General features: G+C 30.8%; 1 protein-coding gene across 1 annotated transcript in view; it reads right to left on the minus strand.

Annotated features, from left to right (window-relative positions):
• Positions 1-282: 282 nt before the first annotated feature.
• pfkla (phosphofructokinase, liver a) overlaps positions 283-20,767 on the minus strand; it is a 27,476-nt gene continuing 6,991 nt past the window's right edge. Inside the window, exons 5-22 of the mRNA XM_026217408.1 lie at positions 19,764-19,929; positions 18,361-18,405; positions 16,630-16,738; positions 15,153-15,248; positions 12,109-12,201; positions 11,885-12,010; positions 11,151-11,215; positions 10,966-11,029; positions 9,680-9,826; positions 8,058-8,128; positions 7,888-7,975; positions 6,202-6,354; positions 4,503-4,667; positions 3,556-3,617; positions 2,219-2,330; positions 1,923-2,022; positions 1,742-1,847; positions 283-772 (exon numbers count right to left, since the gene is read on the minus strand). Coding sequence (XP_026073193.1) covers positions 625-772; positions 1,742-1,847; positions 1,923-2,022; positions 2,219-2,330; positions 3,556-3,617; positions 4,503-4,667; positions 6,202-6,354; positions 7,888-7,975; positions 8,058-8,128; positions 9,680-9,826; positions 10,966-11,029; positions 11,151-11,215; positions 11,885-12,010; positions 12,109-12,201; positions 15,153-15,248; positions 16,630-16,738; positions 18,361-18,405; positions 19,764-19,929 — 1,916 coding nt within the window. The 3' untranslated portion in view covers positions 283-624. The remainder of the gene's footprint in view (positions 773-1,741; positions 1,848-1,922; positions 2,023-2,218; positions 2,331-3,555; positions 3,618-4,502; positions 4,668-6,201; positions 6,355-7,887; positions 7,976-8,057; positions 8,129-9,679; positions 9,827-10,965; positions 11,030-11,150; positions 11,216-11,884; positions 12,011-12,108; positions 12,202-15,152; positions 15,249-16,629; positions 16,739-18,360; positions 18,406-19,763; positions 19,930-20,767) is intronic.

Below are 20,767 nucleotides of genomic sequence, written 5' to 3' on the forward strand. Positions count from 1 at the left end.
TTATAATTTTAAATAGCTGTTCTCTATGTGAATATATAGTTAAATGTAATTTATTTCTGTGATCAAAGCTGTATTTTCAGCATCATTCCTCCAGTCTTCAGTGTCACATGATCTTCAGAAATCATTCTAATATACTGATTTGCTGCACAATAAATTGCATTTCACAATATATTCACATAGAAAACAGTTATTCTGAGCTTTAATAATATTTCACTATTTTTACAGCATTGTTCATCAAATAAATGCAGCCTTGGAGAGCATTTATTCAGACTTCTTTCAAAAACATTTGAAAATCTTAATAATTTCATACTTCTGGCTCCCAGTATATATATATATTTATGGTTAGAAACAATGTGATTTTAATTGAAGACCAATGCACACATATGATATTTGCAAAGGGAAATAATTTGTCAACTTATCAGAAAGGTCTATTATAAGCGAAGTGATCTAATTTTGACACTGCATGAGTTCAGTGTAAACATGGTGCAAATACAGGCCTCTAATGCATCAGGTTCAGGCACAGATCTGGAGTTTTAGCCTCCTGTACTCACTAAAGGATCAGGTGTCTACCCGTTTTAACAGAGGAGTGGCAGTTTAGTGTGTTTGCAGAAGGATAGTGTGTTTTTAAAGCCCAGTGTCTATGCTGAGAGAGCGTCGGGTCACGTGTCTGATCTGTCCCGTCACATACTCATCGAAAGGCGTCTGATACTTGGCCAGCATCTTCAGCATGAGTCTGAAGTTCAGCCACCACTGCGTCTTGGGCATCCGGTGTCTGCAGGGCGAGAGGAACGCTTTATTGATGATAGTTCGTCGGTAACAAAGCATGTTATGATGGAGCCTGCTATTACTGTTTGTAAAATACACTGAGAACTGGAAAAGCACTATAGAAAGTGGAATTATTAGTAGCAGTATCAACAGAATAAAACAGTGTTTTCTTCATCTCGTAGAATGTGCATTATTTTTTACTTGAAATAACTTAAATCAAATGATATGTGCATGTATTCAATTATTTTATGTTGGCTACTACTTGTCAAGGCAACATTTCTCATTTTCATTTAGTTTAACTCAAAGTATTAATAAATATATATAAATATATATATATATATATGTATTTATTTATTTATTGTAGAACATTATTGTTAAATAATATAATTATTATATCTAAAATAAATAAAATAAAACAATTTATGAGGAAAAAGTTTATTAGGCTATATCTTAGCTTAAATCAATCTAATAAAAATACTACTACTATGTAGAGATATCTAAAAGTAAATAATACAATTTACAAAAATACACAGCAAAATAACTAAAACTTACAGTAAAAATATTAAAATAATATCTAATTTAACATTTTAACAAAACTCTGAATTATATAAAAATCACAGTTATTTTATTAATAAGGAAAAAAAATATTTTAAGATGAGTCCATCTTTGCTTAAATTTAAAATTATGATATTATTGGTTTATATTAACCTGGTTGTATAATTAGTACGTGTTGTATGCACAGTAAAAAATCAAACAAAATACGTTGCACCGCTCCTGTTTATATTATATAGTTTTGCATAAAATATATCTTGCATGTTTCTCTACTTTATTCTATTTTCACATCTTTCTTGATTGTTTACTCTATTATATTACTTATACTGTGCACGTTCTTGTTTCTGTTTGTTGTTGCACATTATAGCACACATATGTAAGATGCATGTGACAAATGAAGAATGTGATCGTTAGAGTCGCTCACTCAAAGTCCGTCTGCTCCTTCAGCTCGGTGACGGGACTGAAGGTCAAAACCTTCTTATACAGGCCGACCACACAAGCTGTGTCCGGGGTGTTCACAAACACACGCCCTGCAGAAACAAACACACAGTTTTACAGGGACTTCATTCTGCTGATTGGCTTCTGCAGGATAACAACACTCTCACCTTGTCTATAATTGTCGGTCATCTTCTCGGTCAGCCACTGCACGGCTCGGACGCCCAGTTTAGTGCCATAGTTTCTGTCAAAGGGTGTTGGTACTCCACCCTATTGAGATAAAGGAATACAAATCTAAAATTGACACTGTTATAATCAATGCATGTTTAGAAATGAAACTCATATTTGATGCACTAATGATTTTTGAATACCTGATGATTATGAACGCTGGTTTAGTTGCGAGAAATAAAATGTAATGAAAGGAATCAGATGAGTTTGTACCCCAGTATTTGTGTGTTTTCTGTACCTGCTGCAGGTGTCCCAGGACATTGACCCTGCAGTCGAAGACGCCTTTACCCTCGGCGGAGTACAGCTTATAGATGAAATCCGTGGTGTAGTACTCATGACATTTCTCATTCCTGTAAACAGTTCAAGTTTTACATGCACAGTCTCATTAAGATGATGAATCTCAAGCGTAAAGTCACAAAATAAAGGAATTGCATCAGTGTCTCATCAATGGATGCTCTGCAGTGAATGGGTGCCGTCAGAATGAGAGTCTGAACAGCTGATAAAAACATCACAATAATCCACAAGTAATCCAGTCCATCATTTAACATCTGGAGAAGACGAAATATGAAACAAATCCATCATTAAGTCGGTTTAAACAGTTGCTTCTGGCTAAATATGAGTCTATAATGAAAAAGTCCATCCATTATTGTGATGTTTTTATCAGCTGTTTGGACTCTCATTCTGACGGCACCCATTCACTCCAATGGTGAGGAAGTGATGCAATGCTACATTTCTCCAAATCTGATGGAGAAACAAACTTATTCTAATCTTGGATTTTTTGTGTATTGAAAGTATTTAAATAAATACAAATTGTTTCATTATTCATACATTTTAATAAGCTGTCATGAATAGATTCTAAATTTTAGAATCTGACGTAAACATCATTCATACTGTATGAGTCATTCAGAACTAAAAGCCTTGCCATTGTATATTACAAAAATGTTTTGATTTATCTTTGACCAATTGCTTTTGTTTCTTTTCTATAAATTGCTTTGAAAAAAAAAAAAAAGTAAATGTAAACCCACGAGATCGCCAGAGATATCAACGAGATCAGGGATGTATCTTATTTAATACTATTTATAGTATTTAATAGTTTTTTTTTAGCCTAAATTAGACCTGCATATAAATATGTAAATCATTTTGTGATTGCAATGATGCAACAGTTACAATTCCTAGTCATTTTATAGAATTAATAATTATAATAAAAATGTAACTAACAGTCAAAAGTTACAATTATTTTCATGATTTCTGAAGATCATGTGACACTGAAGACTGGAGGAATGATGCTGAAAATACAGCGGAGCATCACAGATATAAATTACATTTTAATTGATATTCACATAGAAAGCAGTTAATTTAAATCATAATAATATTTCAAAATTCTTCACTTTAGTTTGCTCAAATAAATGCAGCTTTGGTAAGCAGAAGAGACATAAAAAAGCATAGTTATTCCACGTCTACTCCTATTTTGACTGGTAGTTTAGATCCTTAGAAATGTTGTGATGTAGATAAAGATGCAATAATTTAAAAAACCTACAAATATGTTGCAGACCATTCAAAGGTAGACAGATTTACCTCAGCACCAGACCTCTCTGAATGTCCTTCTTCATTTTCTCGGTCAAATGCTCCACATTGGTCTAAAATAAAGAGAGAGAAACTTTCTTAATCCTTTGGGGTTCTTCGGTCATTTATGACCCCCCAAAAAAATGTTAAAAATTGTAGCTTCATCGGAATGGTCCGAAACTTGGTGACTTTATTGGTACTTGGTATATGAACACAAAAAAATTGGGGACAGGATTTGAAAAGTCTAAGCGGTCGTAAAAAAAATAGTCACACTCGGGGTCTTCGGGTCAAAAATGACCCGCCATAGGAAATGAATAGGAAATTGGCATAAATAGTTTTTTTGTGTGTACAATCTACAAATCAGCCACGATTCATACTTGACCAAAATAGTCTTTGAGAATCTGTGATTATATATTAAAATCCACAACCTGAAATAAATAGGCAAATATGTGCAAAAATCCCTAGAATTCACAAGCCTTTCTACAGAGAGCTCTAGTGGTAAAAATGTGCTATTGCATGATAAAAATGCTTAATTTGTCCACCAGATGGCACCAATCTAATTTCAAAAATATTTTTCTATAGGCCTTGGCTGTACTTTACAAATAAAATACAGCATTAATAAAAAAAAAAAAAAAAAAAAAAAAAACATATATAAATATAAATTTTCTATTATATTCAATGGGAAAAATTTATCATAATTATTGCATAAAAATTCATTATTATCATAAAATTCTCTCAAAACACCAAAAAAGAAAGAAAAAATATTATTGAACAAAAATACATTTGATTGACTTTACTGAAAAAATGTATACCTGAATACCGCCCTCCGGGTCATTTTTGACCCGAAGGTCCTGAGTGTGACTCATATATGAAGAACCCCAGAGGGTTAATATCCCAAAAAAACTGCATTTCTTCTTCTAGGATGAGCAGATGTGAGGAGCATCAGGAGTGTTACTCGCCTTGAGGTCACGAATGTTGAATGGCTCCTCAAAAATGTAAGAGGCGTCCGCACCGACGGCGATTCCTGTGGTGGTTGCCAGATAACCGCAGTATCCCCCCATCGTCTCCACCACAAAGACCCTCCTCTTGGTCCCTGTGGCCGACTGCTTGATCTTATCACAGCTCTTTATAAAACACAGACACACTTCAGATCAATAACTGGAGACTGTATGCAGTGAATCAATGACACAAACTGCATCTTTATTAAAAGCGATAAAGGGAGTAAGATTTGACAGATGAACGCTCTGCTTCAAATACTCTAATGTGCATTAAAGTATATTTACATTTGACATTTATCAGATGCATTTATACAAAGCGAATACAAAGCATACAAAAACGGTACTTTAAAACTTCATGCATTACCTGAGAACCGAACGTATGACTTTGCAAAATACACAGGAACTATTTTATTTATGTGTTTATTTATTTATAATTTTACGCTGTGTCAGCAAACTTCATGGCAAACTCAAGAATAATACAATTTAAAATAGTCCTAATAACAATCCTTTGATAAAAATACATAATAAATTAAACAAAAATTATATAAAATCTTTCAAATTGATATTTAATAAAATACAAAGGACATAAATATTTACATTTACATTGAAGCATTTAGCAGACGCTTTTATTACCAGTATGTAAGACATATTGTCTATTTTTTATTTATTGTTTTTGCATTTATAATTGCCATTACTCTGATTCTGTCTGTTATTTTGTGTGCATTTTTTTCTCAGTGGTATTGCATTGCATCACTGTCTGAAAATGATGCATGCATAAGGCAAAAGAAAGCATCATAGACAGCATCGTATTCATGCTACCTATTTCTGTGGAAAAGCATTTGTATTTAATGCATCTATGATGCCCTAAAATGCTGCCTATGTAGCAGGGTTATTATAGTTAACTAAAACTACATTTAATTTGGAATTAAATAAATATTAACTGAAATAAAATAAAATATTTACATTTTACAATTATTTCAGATGTTTCCAAGGCAGCATTTCTCACTTTTATTTAGTTTAATCTGATGCTCTAAAATAAGTAAAACTCTTATTTTAATAAATAACATTAAAATAACAAATAAATTAAATGAAATTAAAATAAAATAAATTAATTATTTAAAAAGAATAGAAAACTATATAGACATATTCAGAAAATTCATAAATAAACAACAAAATTACCAAAAAATTTAATTAAAAGTAAAATGAAAACTAAATAAACTAATTCAAAAATATTTATAAAAACGTGTTCTGTCTGTATTTGGAAAAACATATGTGTTCAACATAAAATGTTGAATATGCAGCAGGATAATTAAGTAAAAGTAAAAATAATAAGATAAAAAACATTTTAAATTAAAGAAATGTTAACCGAAATAAAATATAAATAAATGTACATTTAATTAATTTTAGATAGTTACTAAAGCAACCTTTATCATATTTAATCAGTTTAACTTGATGTACTAAAATAACCAAAACTGAAATAAAAATAATAAAAACTATATAGACATAATTAAAATAAAATAAAACGATGACACTCAAGAAAATTATTTAAAATGTAACTAAAATTAAAATGAAAACAAAAATTGTAATAAAAAGTATAATAGTATCTCAATGACAGTAAAATAAAACTGACGGTGATCATCTAAGAGTGAGCTGTACTCACGGCCATCGCTGCATTCACCGCTGTATCGCTGCCCAGACTGAAGTCCGTCCCTGGCACGTTGTTGCTGATGGTGGCAGGGATGATGCACATGGGAATACATAATTCATCATAGCGTCCTCGTGCTTCCACCAACTCCAGTATTCCCTCATACGCCTGGACGTGACAGAAAATACACTCAGACATCATCACGAGCAGCTCGGACACTGTCTAAGATCTCATTCTGTGTTTCATGGAAGATTACACAGGTTGGAAATGATGACAAAACTGTCATTTGTGACCCTGGAGCACAAATCCTTAAGTCTTAAGATCATGTTCCATGAAGATATCTTGTAAATGTCCTATTGTAAATATATCAAAACTTAAGTTTTGATTAGTAATATGCATTGCTAAGAATTCATTTGGACGACTTTAAAGATGATTTTCTCAATATTTAGATTTTTTTGCTCCCTCAGATTCCAGATTTTCATCTAACAGTTGCATCTCGGCCAAATATCGTCCTCCTAATAAACCATACATCAATGAAAAGCTCATTTACTCAGATTTCAGATGATGCATAAATCTCAGTTTCGAGAATTGAGTCCAGTTTCTTGTTTTGACCATAAGCTTTTTTAATTTTGTTCAATTTCTCAAAAAACTAACCACGAAAACGAACAAGACGTCACATCTTCATTTTGCATTTAATGATGTTCTGATATTTGTATTGGAAAACAAAATAAAAATACGGACAAAGATATCAAATGTTATGCAATGCATGCAACATTTAATGCATTGACTGAATTATGAGTTTAAGACTTTGTGCTGTGATTTGAGACCTTTTTAGGTCTTAATTTGTACAAGAAAAAAAAAGCCTTAAAAAGTCTTCTCTGCAAGCCTTAAAAAGTCTCCTAATTTGCTCTTCCATTAATTAAGAGCTTAAAAAGGTCTTAAATCAGAATACAAAGGCGTTAAATATTGCATGTGCTGCAAAAAATGTATATCTCGCTGTATACTTTTGTGTTGTTTTCCAGTATATCAAAACATGCTTAAATCAATATACATTCACTTGAGATGCAAAATGAAGATAAATATGAAGTCTTGTTTCCTGAGAAATGTAGCAAAATTAAGTATATTTATGCTAAACATAGAAAAAAACATGATAGGGATCAGAAAAATCAAGTTAGTTTCCCTTTTTTTCTAAAAAAGGGTCTTCAAAAGTCTTAAGTTTTGCCTTAAAACCTCCCCCACTAATGCAAACTACGTGGGAGGGGTTTATTTTGTGATTGACCAATCAGAATGAAGTGTTCCAAAGGGGTGTGTACTAAATGATTTAAGCACCGCCCACTCAGAGTGTTTTCAGCGTCAGTGATGTCCTCATACTTTTAAGGTTTATCTTTCTTGTATTTTTTACTGTTTGTAATAGAATGATGATTCGTTATGTGTGAGTGTATGACGTGACGGATGACGTATATTCAAAGGCGATCAATTTCTCAGCATTTAGATTTTTTTTTTTTTTTTTGCACCCTCAGATTCCAGATTTTCACATAGTTGTGTCTCAGTCAAATCTGATCCTAACAAACCATACATCAATGGAAAGCTTATTTATTCAGCTTTAATATTATATCATACATCTCAGTTTCTACAAATTGTGCTCCAGGGTCACACTCATTTAAGTGCATCACATTGCATCACCATTTTTCTTCTCTGTACCTCAAAACCACCAACGACGAGCAGTGACTGGATCCTGAACTTCTTGAGATTTTCCACTAGCTTCTCCATGCAGGTGCTTGGGAGGGTTCTGGACAATATTGCAGGCACAAAAGCATAGTTTCAAAATGAAAGATCGGGTGAGAATGCATTGATTATTTAAGGTGACTGACCGTTTAGTTCCCAGCAGAGAGCCGCCCTGACCTGTCCAGCCGGCCACCTGACTCCACAACGCTTCATTCACCTGAGACACCACAGCGAATTCATGCTGTTACTTCATTCATATTAATATAATCATTACTGTTACTGTTCTTTATAAAAACAGACAGAGATGGGGAGAAACAGCCCGGATTCATTCTTATTTAAAGCCTTGCAATGCAGGAACCGTCAAAATAAAAGTCTGGTTTAACTTGGAATGTGACAGAAATAAACTGCTATTTTCCTGCAGAATGTACTTCTCAGTTATAATAATAATATTATTATTTATTGTTTAATATCAGAATCTTTCGTTCAGATTTTCATTTTAACAGCTGTTTTTGTCGTAAAACAAAAGGAACGGCAACTTTTTTTTTTTATCTGATTATATTGTAAAAGATTAATGCCTTAATTTGATTACCAACTTTTTCATAATAAATTTGTAATCATAAATCATAAACCCAGAAAAATTAAAACACAAAAAAATTTCTGATTTTTTTTTTTATTGTTTTATGAATTCACTTGATTAGACGTGTTTTAACAATTGATTTTAACAAAAATCTAAAAACAATTATAACAGAAAAACAAATGAAATTTTTTGAAAATGTAATTAAAAATGCAATTATGCTGTTAAGTTTCAAGATTTTAATTAATTAGACATGCTTTTTGATTACTAAAAAATTTATTCCAAACGGAATCCAGTACAATAAAAACTGAATTTGGGAAAAAAATAAATGTATTTCCTAGGCCCTTACATAAATTTGTATATATATTTTCTGAGCACTTTCTTTGTATAAAGGACAACGGTAAGCAGTATTAAACTATACTATATATATACATACATCTGCTAAATGCATAAATATATAAAAATATAATTTATTTATGTGATGCAAAGCTGAATTTCCATCAACCATTACTCTTATGTACTTATACAGTTAAAAACTACTAAAATGTCAAAAAATGTAAATTAAAATAGGAAATAAAAAAATAAATCTTTAAAATATAATTTTAAAACCATAATAGTATCTAAATTATGCTAAAATAACCGTTTATTAATTAAAACCATAATAGTATCTTTTTTAAGAATTAAAACCATAATAGTATCTTTTTTATTCATTAACACCATAATAGTATCTTTTTTATTCATTAACACCATAATAGTATCTTTTTATTCATTAAAACCATAATAGTATCTTTTTATTCATTAAAACCATAATAGTCTTTTTTATTCATTAACATCATAATAGTATCTTTTTTATTCATTAAAACCATAATAGTATCTTTTTTATTCATTAAAACCATAATAGTATCTTTTTTATTCATTAAAACCATAATAGTATCTTTTTTAATAATTACAATCATAATAGTATCTAAATGATGCTAAAATAACCATTTGCTAATTCAAACCATAATAAATGATCCTAAAAAAAAAGCGTAAAAAAAAAGAAGATAAAAACAAGATAAAAGATAAAGATAAAAGATTAGAAAAACAAGATAAAAGCGTCTGCTAAATGCATAAATTTAATTTTTAATTGAATTTAAATTCATGTCATGGGTCAGTCTCTCAACACTAATAAACTGATAGAGGATAGTCTGTTACCGCTCCATTGGCGAGACCATCGAAGCCATCGTTGACGATGTAGACCCGGTGTCCTGAGGCCAGACCGACCCTCACAGCTGACCGCACCGCAGCGTTCATCCCCGCGGCCGGAGCGCCCACGTTCAGGATGGCAATGGAGTACTGGCTCTGAGGGAAACACATTTACAGCTAACCAACCCCACTCTCTTCTAATGGATGTCTATGTGTTTGAAACAGAGTTATCCAGAAGATACGGGAAAACACTGTTGATACGATATATATATATATATATATATATATATATATATATAATAGTTACACCATGTCCTCGCTCATATATGTGCCTCTCATTCTCAAATGAACATTATAAATGAAGTTTAAAACAATGTAGTTTCAAAACTAAGTATAGTGTGTCCAAACAACTACAGAGCTCACAGAATCCTCGTGCAAGTTTAAGATTAGGATCCATATGTGACCCTGGAACACAAATTTATTCATAAGGGTAAATTTTTTAAAATTGAGATTTAGGGTTTGTACGGATCGGACAATATTTGGGTGAGATGCAACTATTTGAAAATTTGGAAAAAAATATATAAATACTGAGAAAATCACCTTTAAAGTTGTCCAAATTAAGTTCTTAGCCATGCATATTATTAATAAAAAATTTAGTTTTAATATATTTACAGTAACATGATCTCAATGTATTTTTGGCTGTTGCTACAAATATAACCCGAGACTTAAGAACGATTTTGAGCTCTAGAGTCACATTTATCCTGCTTTTTTTTAATGTGAATATTTACAGTGTACATAACTATTAATAAAATATGAATTAAGGAATATCACACAATTTTTCTTATTATGTTTAAATTTTAACAGTAAAACTTTACATTTTCACAGTTGTGCAGCACTTTGTTTGCAGAAACATACAAATTGTTACATTTCGATTACATTTTACAAAATATTAATGTTATATAAACAATTTAAATATTAAGGTTTTTGATAGGAAATTTGTATTAGATCATCAATACATATTTTTTTTTATTAGAAATTAGTATTCTTTCAATACAGAAACAATACAGATTAAAATGCTAAATGTAATGAATAAAATTAAAATTAAATAAATATTTTTTTTACAGTATAATATATTTTTAATTTTGTAAAAATTATTTAATGTTTAATATTTTATGAATTCCACTGATTAGACATGCTTTTGAAATATATATATATATATATATATATATATATATATATATATACTTTTGTGTGTATAATGCTGTAAAATCAGGGTTAAAGTGTTGATGTGTTACCGGGACTGTAGCAGGTTTCTGATAAGCCAGCAACTTATAAATGTTCCAGTTGTTCTCAAAACTCCTGTAAACAACATTATGTGATTCTTCATTACTCATTTATGTGGAAATCAATCACCTGAAACTCTGACCTCTGCAGGTTTATCTATTAATAAACACGTGTAATGATCATATGAATCTCTCACCTGCCACGTAACTGGATGGCATCTTCAAAACGCTTTTCATTCATGGCCTTCTGAACCTCTTTAGTCTTTAACAAACAATAGAGTTAATTACTTGAGATTAAGGCAGTTTGTCAAATTCATTAATGTGTTGCACGTGAACCGCTTCGTATATTAAAAGACTTCCAGAATATATTCAAAGATGATCTTACCCAACTTAAGTAATTGTATTATATTAACAACTAATAAAAGCACATCACAAAAATATTAAAACTTAATCATTTTACATGGATATTAAATAAAAACTTAAATAAACAGTTTCATTTGTTAACATTAGCTACTTACATTCATTAACATGAATAAACAATGAAAAGCATTTATTAATCTTAGATAATGTTAATTTTTAACATTTACTAACACATTATTAAAATCAAAAGTTGGATCTGTTTTGTTTATCAAAATTATTTTAATTTTTTGAAGATTATCTGACCCAATTTTGATGAAGTTTTCCCATAACAATTGCAGTAAACATGAAGAGGGGAAAATAATAAGCATTAAAAAATATATAATGTTCGGCTGGAAATGTTCAAGTTAAAAGAAATAAATAAATACCCCCCCCCCCCCCAAAAAAAATACATTTAAATAAATTAAAAAAATAATTATAATAAAAAAATAAAACTAAACTAAAAAAATAAAATAAAATAAAAAACTATATATATAATATATAAAATACATTTACTACACTGCTGAAGACTCACCATCTCCACTGCCTCTATTAGCGGGAGATGCACAACCTGGTTTCCTGATTGGCCGATCACACAGGCAGGAGTGTCTGGCCCCGCCTCCAGCAGGGCCACCACGGCCTCGACACCCATCTTACTGCTCTACAGAACAAAAGACAGAGGATCAGAACACCCAAAACCTTTCTTCAAGATCATGAAAACTGATGATTCTGCAGGTTTAATTGAAATGCTTTATTTACCAGCACTCTGTCGAAGGCTGAGGGCGTCCCGCCGCGCTGAACGTGACCCAGAACAGTGACCCGCGTGTCATATCCCAGCCGGGACACCACCAGCTGTAGCAATTACACGTCACATGCTCATTCATAATCAAACACACTAGCTACATTCGTCTAATGTGAGTAGCCTTATGAGAGTGCAAACGCTTTTTGCTTTTTTACCAATAGCCTTTTTTATTTTTTTATTCGAAAAACTCAAAATTCCGAGAAAAAGTAAAATTGCAACATATAAACTCAAAATTCTAAAAAAAAAAAAGCGAGAAGTAAACTCAGAATTCTGAAAAAAGTTAAATTGCAATATTTCTGAGAATTTCAAGAAAAAGTAAAATTGAAAAATATAAACTCAAAATTCTAAAAAGAAAAAACAAGTCAGATATAAACTCAGAATTAGGGCTGGACGATTAATTGAAAAGTAATCGAAACCGAAATTTAGAACCTCTAACCGACGTAATTTTCAGTAAAAAGGTAAAATTGCAATATTTCTGAGAATTTTAAGAAAAAATACAATAGCAAAATGTAAACTCAAAATTTGAAAAAAGCGATATAAACTCAGAATTAAAAAAAATATATATTTGCAAGATTTCTGAGAATTTCAAGAAAAAAGTATAATTGCAAAATATAAACTCAAAAAAAAAAAAAATACAAAAAACAAGTGAGATATAAACTCAGAATTAGGGCTGGACGATTAATCGAAAAGTAATCGAAACCGAAATTTAGAACCTCTAACCGACGTAATTTTCCCATGTTGGTTATTTCCTGTTAATACTTCCCCCTTAAAAGCGTGTGTAGTCACATGACTCTGCCCCGTCCAGTCAGTGGCATAAAAGCAAAACACGGAGGTGAACGCCGGCTCAACACACAGTGATGGCGCGCAAGCTGTGAGCCTTACGTCTTTACTAAACTTTCTCAGTTGTATCTGTTTTATGGTTTGGACGTTCAAGCGATTAGACGATCGGATGTTTTTTAATATATTGAGCTCCCATGTTCGCGCAGCTGGATTGTGGCATGAAAACTCATAGCTATGAAGATCGCGCGCACAGAGGAACACAGTTGTCAGCGCTGTCCTGTGATTTATCACTAAAGTATCTTAGAATCTCAAAACTTATTATAGCATATTTTTCTACTTTTGAAGGAACTAGGCTATTTACAACCCCGAGCTTCACAATAATATAGAGACGGTATGACTAATTCACACACGCAATCACTCGTTCTGGTACTGTTTATCTTTAATCTTTATTTATCTCTTACACCGAGCAATAATATGTAAGAAATGTTACGAACATAGATAAAATAACTGCTGATAGTGAGCTATGATGATTCGAGTCTCATTTCCACGTTTTATTAAGCAATGCAAATGTAACCATTCAAAAGACTTTAAAGCATTCAAACACAAGACGTGGAAAAGCTGAAGAGAGTAGCTGGTTAAAGAGAGAGCAGCGTCTCACAGACAGCGACACTGAACCGATCTCTCGTTTGCAAAGTTCTTCTTTAAGTTCCTCCTGCACCTCAACGAACAAAAACAAATCGCAGTTTAAACAAACAGAAAAAGATGTGAAAGAGCACCGCGGTGTTCTGGTGTTCAGGGCTCACGCAGAGAAAGGCGTCTCAAAACACTTGAACACCAAATTTGTCTGTTTTTGCTCTTGTGCCGACAAATACATACAAAATATGTGAAAATATCTGTCCTGGATAGTATGTTCTAAAACACTGTCAGTTATGTCTTAAGTTAAAGTAAACAGTTGAGGAAAAAAAAAATGGGATGTGTATTATATTGGATGCGTTCATGGTCTCTTAAAGTGACCGCGTCTAATTTAGCGACTGGCTGCTGTAATGTTAATCCAAGAAAATGAAAATGAAAATCACTCACTGCTCTTGACTGCATGACTTTGTAGTTTTAACAGTAAAACCAAAAATTATTCAGACACCAGATATAATTTTTGATATATATAGCAAAACTGTAATAATGTGAGAAATGTTGAAGGTGTCTGAATAAATGTAGGTTTGATTGTATATTTCATTTTTACATTGAAGACTATCCAGTGCTATTTTACATGTAATTATTTGGTTTCTGTACCTTGACACCTACAAACTTGAAAAAAAAAACGTAAACATTGGTGTGAAACAGGCGTACGGTTGTTTGCACCTTGTGCAATGTGGAATTAGTTTACAGCTTTTTCAAGCACTTTGTGATGCATTTTGGAAACAGGAGATGAGCCCCTTTTCTAATGCGAAATATGTCAAAATATCCACCTTGGAAATTATGCTCGAAAAACTGTCAGTTATTTCTTAAGTGAAAGTAAAAAGTTGAGGGAAAACAATCGTATGTGTATTATATTGGATGCATTCATTGTCTCTTAAAGTGACCCCACCTAATAGGGCACCGCGTTGCATTCTGGGACATGGCGGGCATGTTGACGAACAAATAAACAGAACGAACATACAAATTAAACACTTTTAAACAGGGCCCACTGGCCCCGCAAACCCCAACTACGGCCCTGTTTACAGTACAAACCTTGTCAGTGAACTATGAGGGCAAAAAAACTAAACCGAAACAAATTAATCGTTCATTAATCGTAATCGAGATAAAATGTTCAATTAATCGAGATTTTGACTTTAGGCCATAATCGTCCAGCCCTACTCAGAATTCTGAAAAAAAGTAAAATCGCAAGATTTAAACTAAGAATTTCAAGAAATAAATACATTTGCTAAATATAAACTCATACTTCAGAGAAAAAAAGTCAGGATTGCGAGAAAATGCATAAAAAAAATAATATTCCAATAAGCTTTCATACAAACCAGCTTCAAAACAATACAGTACACAAAAAAATAACAGTGTTGCAAAATTCACTAATTATAAATGACTTCAATTTCAGCTGTAAAGCAGCTCTACAGAAGACAACTTTATATGACTTTATATCAGGCAAATCAATACCACTTCTTTTCTTTTTTTCACATTTAATGCGAGTGAATTGATGGTGAATCATATGAAAACTCTGATATAAACTCACGTCTTGTACGTAGTTGGAGGTGATGGGTTCACCGCTTTTGTTGATGGCTCCTTCAGCGATGATGATGATGTTCAGTCTGGATCCTTTACGGCGGCTCTGTTATACATTAATAAAACTGGACTGTTGTTATCGTCCTGGTTATTTCTGCCTGATCTGACCTTTAAACATGTTTTCCTAAAGCAGTCAGGCTGATTCATTCATATTAAATTATATTTTCACTTGCATAAAATGGATTCATTTAGATTTAGATGTTTTTTTACTAATAAAAATAAATTTAATTAATTGAAATAAAGCTGAAATAATATATATATATATATATATATGTATCTGATGTAAACTTTAAAAATATATAAATTCGACAGATTACGAAAAAAAGTTTAAGATACGGTACTATATTACTAAAACTGAATATAAAAAAATAAAGCTCAACAGAAATACACATAAGAAACTAAAACTAATGCAAATGACAATAAAAAATAAAAATAGAATAAGGTACATATTTATAAAACACATTAAGTAAAATAAAATAATAAAAAAGAATAAAACTGAATTAAAAATATATTAAAGATCAATAGAAATATACATTAAAAAATAAAAAATGTATGTAAATGACAAAATCACATAATTATATAATTTAAAATACGCTGATGAAGACTTGCCATCTCCAAAAAATATTGTAATTAATTAAAATAAAACTTAAACTTCAGAACTTAAAAAACTAATTACAAAAACTTACAAAAAATCACTGAATTAAAATGTACACTACAGTTTAAGATACAGTGCTAAAATTACTAAAACTTGCACAAAAACCAAAACTAATAAAAATGACAAAAGGACATAAGCAAATTAAACAAAATATAAAAATAAAGGCTACTACAAAATATTAATAAATATGACTAAAATCTAAAAAAATTATAATAATAAATTCTATGATAGCATTTAAATAGCACACAAATAACAGCGCTCTAATAACCAATGACCAATTAATTACATGCATAGCTGTTGCCAAGCTTTGAACATTAGCGACGTCTGGTCTTTATTATTCATGCAGCAATTCATACTACTGTTATAGTTTTCGCTAATAACCATTGCTATATAGATGATAACTAAGTCTAGTGCCTATGCCTATGACTTTGTGAAAATGTAACTTCTATACTGAAGGAAAGCGTAGATTTCTTCATGGCTAGCGTTTTCACATTTCATTCTCTAAAACCACAGATCTGTCTCAATCCTCTCAAGCGTCTCGCAGCTATCATACCACGGACGCTAAACATTCTTGCAATCTGTCCTAACATGCAGACGCTCAAATGAGGAGTTTTAAATAACAAATTCATCATTCAGAGAACGGATTTTATTTCTGAGCAGGAGAACTGTACTGAGGTCCAGAGCTCGGTGAGCTCATAGCTAGCTGGCTACAGGCATGATTACATGCTAACTGATGGCATTGATAAATCCGCTCATGTTCCCCGTGTCTCACCTCTCCCAGCCGAGCGCACATGAGCTCTTCCCAGCCGTCCTCAGGAGGGGCTTCCGGGATAAAGAGCCAGTCGGCTCCAGACGCCAGAGCTGAAACCAGCGCTAGATACCTGCAGCACAACACACACTGCACTCAAAGCTTTGTTTGGTCAGTTATTCGTAATCGCTGTGAGAGAAAACGTCAGTGTGAGTTAACAGTGCTGGCATCAGTCATTGACTCTTTCCTCGAGATATCTCGTCATTTAGAAGACAACGCTTCCCCGCCAAAAATGCATTTTTGCGGCTTTCCGCGTTTTCACTGTTATACACTTGGGGGCGCTATTTCACATCTTGTGAACGAACAGGACTGAGAAGCGAGCGGTCTGTTATGTTTACAGATGCATTTGATAAATAATGTGATCATCAGCAATAGACAGCATATAAATGAAAACATGCATAATGTTATGGAGTTAAAATATGGTCCAAGAAGTGGTATACGAAGTGATTTACTTTGATAATCGCACTGAATCTTATCCAGATGTAGTTTTGACAAAAATTAGATTTCTCATCTTTTTGCTCAAAATTATAAAATTTTATGAAACCTACCTATATTTAAGTGTTGATAAAAAAGAATGCTTTAAGATAGAATAAAACTGATTATTTTGTTTAAAAGTAGAGGCTTTGGTTTTTATTTTGGTGTATTGCATATTCAAATTTTCATACAGCAAAATATACTACAGGCCATCAAATATGAGCGAAAATCTAAACGAATTTCAAAATCATTGGTGGTGGCTGGCAACTTTTTTCAGAAATGCTGGAGGGGAAAGAGTTAAAATATGAAGCTGAAATAACAAATATTAGACGAACTTAACAAATGTAAACAAAAATTAGAAATGTTGCCTTGGCAACTGAGTGAAATATAATAAGTTTAAAGTAATAAATTACTAAGACTGAAATACAAATTAATTAAAGCAATACAAATATATATATATATATTAATTAAAATTATCAAAGTAATAAAATGAGCAAATTAGTCAATCGTTTTAGGTAATAAACTTAATAACACTTAAACGAAAAGTTAAAATTAGATTCGAAAAATTTTAACTTGTACATTAAAATGTACATAAAAACTTACATAAAATAATAAAGTAATAAAAGTAAAATGGAAATAAATATGAAATAACTATTTAAAATATAATAACATGAACTTACTAAAACTTCAATTAAAAATGTAAAAATAAAAGCCCAAAAATAAAAACAATAAAATAAAACCATTGCTAATATATTCCAGGTGGTTGGAAGGAAGGATCCTCGGAAGCCAGAATTTCGAGGATGCTACGTCATTGACATCTGTCGAAGGACTGCTCCAATGTCAAGGATCCTCGGGATTTCAACCAAGGACTGCATCCTTCGTTTGAAAAATATCCCTTATACAGGAAAGGATGCATATGTGTAGCCTTAGCGCTCTTCAAGCTCTCAAATCACCCACAATCCTATGCGCGCAGCTTTGCTATATTGTTACAAAAATTAGTTGAACTCGCGTTAAATCCATGATTTATCTTTCTGTCTGATTGATGGCCGTCAGCGGTTGGACAGAAGACAACAAATCCCATCATTACACGCTCCTTCTTAGCGTAATCAAACCACACGATTGTTATTGTTTTGTTAGTGCGCCCTCTAGTGGCAGGTCCTACAACCGGTACCTTTAAGAAACGCCTACTGTCTCAGTATGTGTATATGTTTGTAATCTCACCCGCAGTGGCGACCCATGACCTCCAGCACGAACGTGCGCTGATGACTGAAAAACACAATCAAGAAAACAACATGAGCACAGAATCTGGGTGAAATATACTGTAGACTGACTCCATGAGTGAGACACATTCCCTCTGTGTGTGGAGAGAGAAGAGACGAGCTGAGACAAGAACTCAGCACATTCACTGCATTCCTGAACAAATCCTGAAGAACGACAGGAAAACACTGCGGCCATCAAGAAACCTTTCATTAGTTTATATTCTCACTGATATCTCAGAGTCTTGACATCACTGAGATAATATTATAGTTTTTATCAGTATTTTCATTTAGTATTTAATTTTATATATTCCATTTTCATTGTCATTGAAGCTAATTTTTTTATTTTTTAATGATTTTATTTTTATGTTTTCCATTTGTTTTAATTGTAGCTAAAGTTTTAGTAGCTTTAATTGATGTTTTATTAATTTTTTGTTTTTGAATATGTCTATTGAATATGTCTATATGTATTTTTGGATTTATTTTACATTAAACAAAATTAAAATACAAAATGAAAATGTTTTTTAATATTTTATTTTAATTTGGTTAACATTTATTTTATTTAGTTTTAGTTTTAGTAATTTTGTTGTGTTTATTTTTAGGAGTTTTTGTAAACGTATTATATATAGTTTTTTTCAGTTTATGATTTATTTATTTTAGTACAGGTTTAACTAAATTAATATAATAAAAAAATGCAAACATATTTTAATATTTTATTTTACTTCCTTTAATATGCATTTTATTTCAAATAATGAATTTAAAGGTTACATTTTATTGTGGAATTTTGTCATGTTTAGAAGTTTTTTTTTTAATTTGTTTATAAAGTATAATTTTTTTATTTCAGTTCTTATTTATTTCATTCCAAGTAAACATTTTTTTTAATGGTTTTAGTAAAGAAGTTTTAATAATGTTTTGTGGATTTTTGTCATGTTTAGTAGTTTTTGTAAATGTGTTTATATATTTATTATTAATTTTATTTCAGTTTATAATTTATAAACTAAATTAAAACATATTTTATATATATATATATATATATATATATATATGTTTTCTTTTCAGTTGACATTTATGTTATTGCAAGTAATCATTTTTATTTTTATTTATTTTCTGTATGGTTTTAGTAATTATTAAAGTTTTTGTCAATTTGTTTATATATTTATAATTAATTTTATTTCAGTTTAACATATATTTATTTATTTAAGTACATCCAATTAAAATAAATTAACATGAAAATTTTTTTTTTTTTTTTTTTTTTTTTTATTTCAGTTAGTGTGTATTTCATTTCAAGTAATAAAGATGTATTTTGTATGGTTGTAGTTTCTGGTTGTAGTGATGTCTAGTAAGTGCAGTGTTGGCTGTGTTTCAGACCTGGTGGCTGTGGTGGTGATGGCGTCGATGAGCTCAGTGATGCGGTTGAGGGCCGAATCAGCGCCGATGGTCATGTCTGTCCCACAGAAATCATTATCGATCGATCCCACCAGTCCCACGATGTTCAGGTGTCCGTGCTTCTTGGCCATTTCCTCTGTGATTCGACCTGTGAAGAAGAAGAGGAAGATGTGTTTGTGTACATGACCAGCTCCTTCACACCCAAAACATTACACAGACATCCTCTTTGTGGCAAAATATTAAGTTAAATGCTGCTTTTCATCAATATCAGTAACATATGGTTATATAAATTATTAGTGCTATTGTGTCCATTTGTATTAATTTCGTATTAATTTTAAAGCAAGAATATAAAAATATCATATAAATAAATTAATAATATTATTATTAATATTAACTGACTAATTTAAAAGTTTATTAAAAATAAAATAAAATAAAAAATATTAATAATTTTAAAAGATAAAAAATTATTAAAGGAATGGGAAAATAAATAAATAATGATAAATATAAACATTATTAATACTTAAAATGAATTATAAAAAAATAATAAATACATTAATAAATGTAACATAAAAATATATAAATATTTACAACATATTAAAAATTATTTAGGTGAATGGGAAAACTACATAAATAATGATACAACTAATAAGTAAGATAATTAAAATTAAAATTAAAATTAAATTAAAATTAAAATTAAATTAAAATTAATTATTTAAAAATGTAATAAATACATCAATAAATGAAAAAATATATATTTGTAGTAGATCAAAAATTACTTTGGGAATGGGAAATATATAAATAATAATAATAATAATAATAAATAAGATCATTATTAATACTTAAAATGTATTATTTAAAAAAATAAAATAAAGTAGATACATCAATAAATATATATTAAAATAAATAAATAAATAAACAGGAAGTATTTATTACATATTTAAAATGATGTGGCTCCTACAGTGGAACGACTTCAATGAAGTTGGATA

Source organism: Carassius auratus, chromosome 34 (genome assembly GCF_003368295.1).
Source record: "Carassius auratus strain Wakin chromosome 34, ASM336829v1, whole genome shotgun sequence".
Taxonomy (NCBI): Eukaryota; Metazoa; Chordata; class Actinopteri; order Cypriniformes; family Cyprinidae; genus Carassius; species Carassius auratus.